The sequence below is a fragment of the Sphaeramia orbicularis genome, chromosome 24, assembly GCF_902148855.1.
Source record: "Sphaeramia orbicularis chromosome 24, fSphaOr1.1, whole genome shotgun sequence".
NCBI classification, from domain to species: domain Eukaryota; kingdom Metazoa; phylum Chordata; class Actinopteri; order Kurtiformes; family Apogonidae; genus Sphaeramia; species Sphaeramia orbicularis.
In genome coordinates this window covers 40,277,701-40,286,903 of record NC_043979.1, presented here as the reverse complement: position 1 = coordinate 40,286,903, position 9,203 = coordinate 40,277,701, and the positions used below count along the sequence as shown (strand labels likewise).

Sequence of the window (9,203 nt, the reverse complement as noted above, 5' to 3'; positions counted from 1 at the left end):
TCCTGCTATAAATCAATTCTTAGCATTAACTGAAGTGTAGACAGTCCATTAAATTCCCAATAGATGTCCGGTTTTGCCTCCGGAACATCTCTATTACAGTATCTTTTCCGTCGAATACATGCCCCCCCCCCCGAAAAATATGTACTATGTTTGTGTTGAAAAGGGTGTGGGGATGTTCGACGTACGGCAAAATGTCCGTCGTCACCACAAGCGTAACATCGAAAATGTGGTTTTTCATGTGGGCTCGTTTATGGTCCGTATCCATATGAACCGTCCTGCTTGGCGTGTTTCGTTTGGCGTAGTCGGTAGAGTCCGTACTGAGACGTATGCTCTATTTGTTGTAGCTTTCATTCAAATCAGTAAGGCAACGAAAAATACTCTCGTCTATACAGGGAATGTATCGATGCTGTGAAAGCTGATTGCGATTACTGGAGTAAAACGGAGCTCTCTTGGCATTTCGGAGCAGTGAAATAAGAGAAGAATATGAAATACAAAAAGGTGTGTCGGTAGCTGTTTCAGTTCAGAAATGACCTCCGAATAAGGCTGCGACATTCAAAAGGCAAACAGAAACTTGAACACATATATCCGTTTAAATTTTTGTTACGTTATAATACAGAAACATGATACAAAAGAAGCCATTTCCAATCTCAAAACAACCGGTTATTGACCGTTAGTCGAATTGAAGTCCCAGACGTCCTCTGTCGTTAGGAGCCTATTAGGGGGAATGAAAGGAAATCACTTTGGCCCGAGCTACATCCGTAAAAATACCCTCCGATTATGGTGCCACGCCTCAAGCACTTATGAAATATGCACAATAAACCGTCTTTCTGTATTTAAAAAAAAAACAAAAAAACATCCATCCTACAAAAGAGTGTGCTATCTTCCTCAAAGGCAGATCCAAGTCTTGACTTTAAGACTTTTGGGGTGTCTTCAGAAAGGAAGCCATCCCACAGAAGGACTCTAAAGTTTGTTTTATTTCAAAAAGGCATCTGATATCTTGTGTCTTGGCTTTCAGGATAATTCCCCATGCCGTAAAACATTTGAGAAAAGATAAGGAGACAAAATCAGAGAGCAGAGGCGCTCACTTCTTCTAGTCTTTGACACGTGCAGAACAGGATGTGCTGCAGCGCTGTGGTCTCGTTGCATGGATGTTGAGTCTCGGAGCCAGTTCGTCCTTGGCCACACCCACCCCCACCCCCACCCACCCACCCACACACACGTTTAATGAGATGGTACTGACCAGTGAGTCGATTACCTGTTAATTATCAACCAATAAGACCAACCGCCAACACGGTTAGGACTGCACCTCTCCGTTTGTGCCGACCAATCGCGCCTCGCTGACCAGCCGGCGGGCGTGTCTTTCGTCCGGACCCCCGCCTCCCAGACGCTGCTCTCCGTTAACAGGCACGTGGCTCAGCGAGTTGACGCCGGCCGCGGCCAGAGAGGCAGCGTACATGGGCAGGCCGATGGAGACCAGCCAATCGGAGACTGTGCTGATGTTACCTGAGGGCAGCGGCTCCTGCACATCTCTGTCAAACCTCCAGAGGGGATCTGTGGAGACGACAAAAATATATGTGCTTTTACATCTGTGACTTCTAGTTTTGATTGTATATATAATATTATATATATATATTATATATATATATGTATATATATATATTTATTAGGCCTGTAACAGTACACAAAATTTTCGGTTCGGTACGTTTTCGGTTTTCAAAGCCACGATTTGTTTTTTTTTTGGTTTGGTACGGGAAGAAAAAAAACCCTTCAAAATGTCTGCTAATGCATTTATGAATTTTTTAACATTTTTCCCCCAATTTTTGGAAACAATAGAATATAGAAAAACAGGAATAATATAATTCTGCTGTTACAAATCAAATATAAAATAAAATAATCATTAATATTACTAAATGTATTTTAAACATTAGTATTGCACTTTTCCCTGAAAGGTAGTGTTCGAACAAACAAGAAAATCTAATCACAGTTCTGTCAGTTCTCATTCTGCAGAAAAATAACATAAATATTCCACATGAAGTGCAACATTAACAAGAGGGTAAACTGGTATTCTGTTGAAACAAACTGAAGAGAAACTCTGACAACACAATGAACCCAATTATTTATTTTAGGACAGAGAACAAACTGTTTAGGCCACTGTGTGTATTGTGTGTGCCTGTGTGCACGGGGGATTTTTTTTTTTTTTTTGTCGAGCTGGGGGGGGGGGGGGGACACGCAGTTATATAACTCGGGGTGTGGTCCATAACTAACGTAACGAACGCTGTCGTGAAACGAAAGTGAAACTTTACAAACTTTCAACATTCCATTTATTCCTCTGTTATACAGCGTGCATGACAGACAGACAGACAGACAGAGCTAGTGTCAGTGTTTTAGAACTACCGTAGTTCCTAGGGCCAAACAACGTCCGTCTTATTAACATCTCTTTCCTCGTTGTTGTCTTTCACCTGAACCAGAACTGATCCAAACTGGACTGGACTGATGGTGGAGGGTCTGCAGTCTCTTCCTTCCAGGTTCACATCATATTTGTTGTTTTTTTTAACCTTATATCAGCTGTTATTTCATATTTCGGGTCAATGTGTGCGTCCTTCAATATGTCCGTGTGAAACTTGCACGGATTTAAAGTTCCGCATCGAACGACGTCTTTCGTTCCTTTTTCTTTTTCTCATCATACTGTGCCGTTTCAGTACAGCTGTGTACCGAACCCAACAGGTGTGTACTGAAATGGTTCGGTTCAGTACGTGTACCGTTACAGGCCTAGTATATATATATATATATATATATAATATATATATATATATATATATATACACACACATATATGTTGTGTTTTTTTTTAAATAAATATTTTTATTGAAAAATATGGCACATCAATGACAGAAAGTCAACATTTCAGGAAACAAAAATAGTTATTATTTGTGCATCACACAAAAAGATTTTTTTTTTTTCATAAACAAAGTATACAAGAGGTAAGCAAAACTACATAAAAAAACATAAAATCATACATAGAAAATAACTAATTAAGTAAAATTAAATATATAAAAAGGAGAAATATATCCTCCTGAGACCCAGTGAGTTAACATTTTTGCCATTTTATATTAAATAACTGCCTTAATTGGAAACAGCATGATGCAACAGTTTTTTTCAGACATTTTTTTTTTTACTTCTTTTTTTTTTTTTTAATATAATGTCCTTTTCAGTGGACATTTTTTAAGTTTTTATTTTAAAGTAAAGCTGTGAAACTTTTGTCCACTACAGAAGACAAAAATGCATTGCTGGGTCTCAGGAGGATAAGAGAAAAAAAAAGAAATCATTGATTTTATATTTTAATCTTTTATACCTGTATTCTGACTCTGCATAAAAAGAGTCAAATATTGAATATTACACGTGCAACTTTTTTTTTTTTTGGCTGTGCATTATATTATATATAAAGTGTGATTTTTTTATTTTTTTTATAATAAATAAAAAAAAACCCCCACCCCACCCCCCTCTGATTTTTACATCCCTACTGCTGCTAAATGAATATCATCCTTGGGGGGGGGTTTGGAGTTTTCTTACACCTATATCCTACATCGCTGCCACTAACTTTCACCTGAACCGAACTGTCGGCAGTTTCGGAATTCGCGAATGTCCCCATACACATAAATACACTGTATACCTCGCACCCTGTGTATAGTAACATTAACTGATGATACTGTTCTATTTATCAATGCTCTGAAGCCCTTTCATGACTCCATCTTTTGTTGCCTTACAGCCATGCGGTGTTGTTTACGGAGCTCTTTGACTCTCAGCTGGTCCAGGGTCGAAGCCACGTCTTTGACCGGCTGCTCTAAATCCTCAGAGTAACGTTGGACCAGTGGATGGGGGATACCATACCGACCATGCTGCAAAACAGACAAAAAAGAAAAAAAAAAAACAAGAAACACATTGGAAATTAGAGAAAAAAGTAAATACATAACAATAAAACAAATATCAATGCTTGAATCCATGACAGCCCTTCCAGATGATGAGCAGTATTGTCAGAATAACCATATTTAGATTAGAACAGAGATTTATCACCATTAATAATAATAATAATAATAATAATAATAATAATAATAATAATAATATCCTACTACTACCACTACTAATAATAATGATGATAATAATGTACTACTACTACTACTAATAATAATAACAATAATATAATACTGAAAATAATATACTACTACTGCTACTACTACTAATAATAATAATACTGATAATAATATAATACTGCTACTACTACTACTAACAATAATAATAATACTGATAATAATATAATACTACTACGACTACTACTACTACTAATAATAATAATAATACTGATAATAATATACTACTACTACTACTACTACTACTACTAATAATAATAATAATAATAATACTGATAATAATAATAACTACTACTGCTACTACTACTACTACTACTAATAATAATAATAATAATACTGATAATAATATACTACTACTAATAATAATGATAATAATATACTACTACTGCTACTACTACTACTACTACTACTACTACTAATAATAATAATAATAATAATACTGATAATAATATACTACTACTACTACTACTACTACTACTATTAATAATATAATAATAATAATAATAATAATAATAATAATAATAATAATAATAATGATAATAATATACTACTACTATTACTACTACTACTACTAATAATAATAATAATACTGATAATAATATAATACTATTCCTACTACTACTACTACTACTACTACTAATAATAATAATAATAATAATACTGATAATATACTACTACTACTACTACTACTACTACTATTAATAATAATAATAATAATAATAATAATAATAATAATAATAATAATAATAATAATACTGATAATAATATACTACTACTACTACTACTACTACTAATAATAATAATAATAATAATACTGATAATAATAATATACTACTACTACTACTACTACTACTACTACTACTAATAATAATAATAATAATAATAATTTTATTTGTATTTTGTGTTTTTTTTTCAGTGAAAATTGTGTGTTTTCCTGCATTTAAATTACTGACCATGTAGATGTTCACACAAGCTCAGATTCATGTTGAGGATTATAATAACAGAAACAGAGAACACTGAAGAAAAAGTGTTTTTTTTTTTGTTGTTAAAATCTATCATTAACTGAACATAAAAACAAGTGTCTCCATCCACTGTCATTGATCCAACTCCATAGGTTTTCCTGGTGAATCAATGTTGTAGAAGATGACGGTGTTTCCACGGTAACTACGGAGCCTCTGAACGTCCAAATGGGTCATATCTGATGACCGCGAAAAGACGACAAACTGTATTTTATACCAATTATTTCACCATTTTTGACAAGTTTAGTGGATCAGAAGTTATTAAACATTTCAGATTAGTAGATGTTTTTGGTTTCCAGTGGCTGTTTGGGTCTTCATGGGTTAAAAAAAAAAAAACAGTGTAAATATTGACCAAAAAAAAGCTGCAGATATAAAACCAGCAGGAATATCTTGTGAAAAAATGAATGAAATGTTGTAGTTCATTTTAAGTATCCCAAAACAATTGAGAGAAATCAGCTCCAAATCCGCTTCTGGGTCGACTTTTGGCAGTAACATCCACATTCATAGTCGCTAAAATCCTTCATATTGTTGCTACGGTTACAGTGTGAGCGTTTCACGTCTCTGCCAATCCACTTCTGACTAATAACAATCTGGGTTGTGGTCTCTCCTACTATTTCTCACCTCATCCCTAGAAGCCTCTGCATGTTTTTTGTGTTGTTTTTTGCCGTCGGCGTTAGGGGCTTCCACTGCGTTAAAGGGGCCCGGCCTGGGGTCTGGCAAGTGCCGGAGGGTTTTACGACCCAGTCTGCCTTCAGTACGATTCAGCCCATAAACTTAACAGACTGAACCGCATCATAGTGAGACTCCAAGCCACAGTTTCAGGCAACGGATTTATTATTTCAAACACACACCCACGCTCACACTAATGCATAATATTCACTCACACACACACAAAAAAAAGGCATATGCTTTTTTTTGTGTGTGTGTTTTGTATATGCTCTGTTCTGTATTAAAACAAGAATTCCTGTCATTTAGATTTTTTTTTTTTGCAATACTGCTGTAAAAAACTGAATAAAAAATAACTCTTAAAAAAAAGGCATGTGCATTTTTTTTGGGGGGGGGGTGTTGTTTTTTTTTGTTTTGTTTTCCTGTTTGTGTGTTTTGTATATGTTCTGTTCTGTATAAAAACAATTCCTATTGTTTAGATTTTTTTTTGCAATACTGCTGCAAAAAAACTCAAAAAATAACTGAAAAAAAAGGCATGTGCATTTTTTTGTTTGTTTTGGTTTTTTTGTTTTGTTTGCTGTTTGTGTGTTTTGTATATGTTCTGTTCCATATAAAAACAACAATTCCTATCGTTTAGATTTTTTTTTTTTTTTCACTACTGCTGTAAAAAAAAACTGAATAAAAAAATAACTGTGAAAAAAAGGCATGTGCATTTTTTTTTTTTTTTGAGGGGGGGATTGTTTTTTTTGTTTTGTTTTGCTGTTTGTGCATTTTGTATATGTTCTGTATGAAAACAACAATTCCTACTGTTTAGATTTTTTTTTTGCACTACTGCTATAAAAAACTGAATAAAAAATAACTAAAAAAAAGGGTATGTGCTTTTTTTGTTTTTTTTTTTTGTTTTGTTTTTTTGTTGTTTGTGTGTTTTGCATATGTTCTGTTCTTTATAAAAACAACAATTCCTATTGTTTAGATTTTTTTTTTTGCACTACTGCTGTAAAAAACAATAAAAAATAACTGTGGAAAAAAAGACGTGCATTTTTTTTGGGGGGGGGGAGCGTTGGGTCTGTTTTGCTGTTTGTGTGTTTTGTATATGTTCTGTTCTTTATAAAAATAACAATTCCTATTGTTTAGATATTTTTTTTTGCAGTACTACTGCAAAAATCTCAATAAAAAATAACTGAAAAAAGGCATGTGCATTTTTTGTGTTTGTTTTGTTTTTTTGTTTTGTTTTGCTGTTTGTATGTTTTGTATATGTTCTGTTCTGTATAAAAACAACAATTCCTATTGTTAAGATATTTTTTTGCACTACTGCTGTAAAAAACTGAATAAAAAATAACTGTGAAAAAAAGGCATGTGCATTTTTTGTTTTGTTTGTTTTTTTGGGTTTTTTTTTTTTTTTTTTTTTCGTTGTTTGTGTTATGTATATGTTCTGTATAAAAACAACAATTCCTATCGTTTAGATATTTTTTTTGCACAACTGCTGTAAAAAACTCAATAAAAAAATAACTGTAAAAAGAAAAAGGCATGTGCTTCTTTTGTTTTGTTTTTTTTTCTTTTTGTTTTGTTTTTTTTTTCGTTTGTTTTATTTTGCTGTTTGTGTGTTTTGTATATGTTCTGCTCTGTATAAAAACAGTTCCTATTGTTAAAATTTTTTTTTTGGACTATTGCTGTAAAAAAAACTCAATAAAAAATAACTGAAAAAAAAAGGCGTGCATTTTTTTTTTGTTTTGTTTTTTTGTTTTGCTATTTGTGTTTTGTGTATGTTCTGTTCTGTATAAAAAACAACAATTCCTATCGTTTAGATATATATTTTTTTGCACTAGTGCTGTAAAAAAAAAAAAAAAAAACTCAATAAAAAATAACATTAAAAAAAAAGGCATGTGCACCATATTTGAACTCTATTTGTCTCTATTTTTAAACCTAAAGTCTAAAAATCTACTCACTGATGTCATCAGTCTAAACGTGGAGCCTCTTGGTTTTAAGTGACAGTTAAATTATGACTGAGTTAAGTTCAGCGTGTTACGATGCGGCAAAAAAAAAAAAAAAAAAACCCTGACGCCAGACACAGAATTACCTTGAGGTGTCCTGGGGCCTGTTTTCACATCAAACCGTGGAAATGTGACTTCACATGTTGTGTTTTGTGTCGACTAAGGGCAGGTTTAATTGTATTTCACACCTCATTTCTATAGTTTTAGTGTGTGTCTATATATATCAAGACGAAAACAAACAGACTCAAGTACAGTTTCTACCCACAAGTGGTTAAATATACCCCCACCCCACACACACACACACACACACACACACACACACATACACACACTAACTGAATACCCCCCCCTAATGAACCATGCATTACCCACCCACCCCCCCACAGTGCAGTGCAACACCCACAACTCCCCCTTCATGTCCTGTACGACCTTATAGCCTTTTAGTCTTGAGTACCTAGAAAAGCACTATATACAACCAATGAATTATTATTATTATTATTATTATTATTATTATTATTATTATTATTATTATTATTATTATATGTTGTATATATTTCTTCTATTTGTGGCACAGAATTGGCCTTTTGTATATTTCAGTAGATATTTGTAGTTTTATTTATTTATTTATTTCGAACATGCAAAGAAAAATAAAACAAAACAAATTAATAATAATAATAATAATAATAATAATAATAATAGATTTTATTTAGAATGCACTTTTCATTCAGTGAATCTCAGAGTGCTACAGTAGATAAGGACAGACCTCCCCAAAAAAACAAAACAAAACATCAACAATTATAAGCCTTTTTAAATATTTTGTATATTGTTAATATTTTTCAAAACACATTTTCACTATAATTTTTGTGGTTTTTTTATATATAAAGTTCTTTTTTGCACTTGAAACAGAGCTATTTAAGTGATTTTCAAAGACGTATTCTATTCTATTCTATTCTATTCTACTTTATCCTGTTCTATTCTATTCTATTCTACTTTATCCTGTTCTATTCTATTCTATTCTGCTCAATTCTACTTTATCCTGTTCTATTCTATTCTGTTCTATTTTATCCCATTCTATTCTATTCTATTCTATTCTATTCTATTCTATTCTATTCTATTCTACTTTATCCTGTTCTATTCTATTCTATTCTACTTTATCCTGTTCTATTCTATTCTATTCTATTCTATTCTGTTCTATTCTGTTCTATTCTATTCTATTCTACTTTATCCTGTTCTATTCTATTCTATTCTATTCTACTTTATCCTGTTCTATTCTATTCTATTCTATTCTGCTCAATTCTACTTTATCCTGTTCTATTCTATTCTGTTCTATTTTATCCCATTCTATTCTATTCTATTCTATTCTACTTTATCCTGTTCTATTC

At 32.7% G+C, this 9,203-nt stretch overlaps 1 protein-coding gene across 1 annotated transcript in view; it reads right to left on the bottom strand.

The window, feature by feature from the left end:
• Positions 1 to 452: 452 nt before the first annotated feature.
• The window catches only part of sash1a (SAM and SH3 domain containing 1a), an 813,502-nt gene continuing 804,751 nt past the window's right edge, over positions 453 to 9,203 (bottom strand). Inside the window, 3 exon segments of the mRNA XM_030128283.1 lie at positions 453 to 1,518; positions 1,521 to 1,551; positions 3,765 to 3,896. Of these exon segments, the coding sequence (XP_029984143.1) occupies positions 1,295 to 1,518; positions 1,521 to 1,551; positions 3,765 to 3,896 (387 nt within the window). The 3' untranslated portion in view covers positions 453 to 1,294.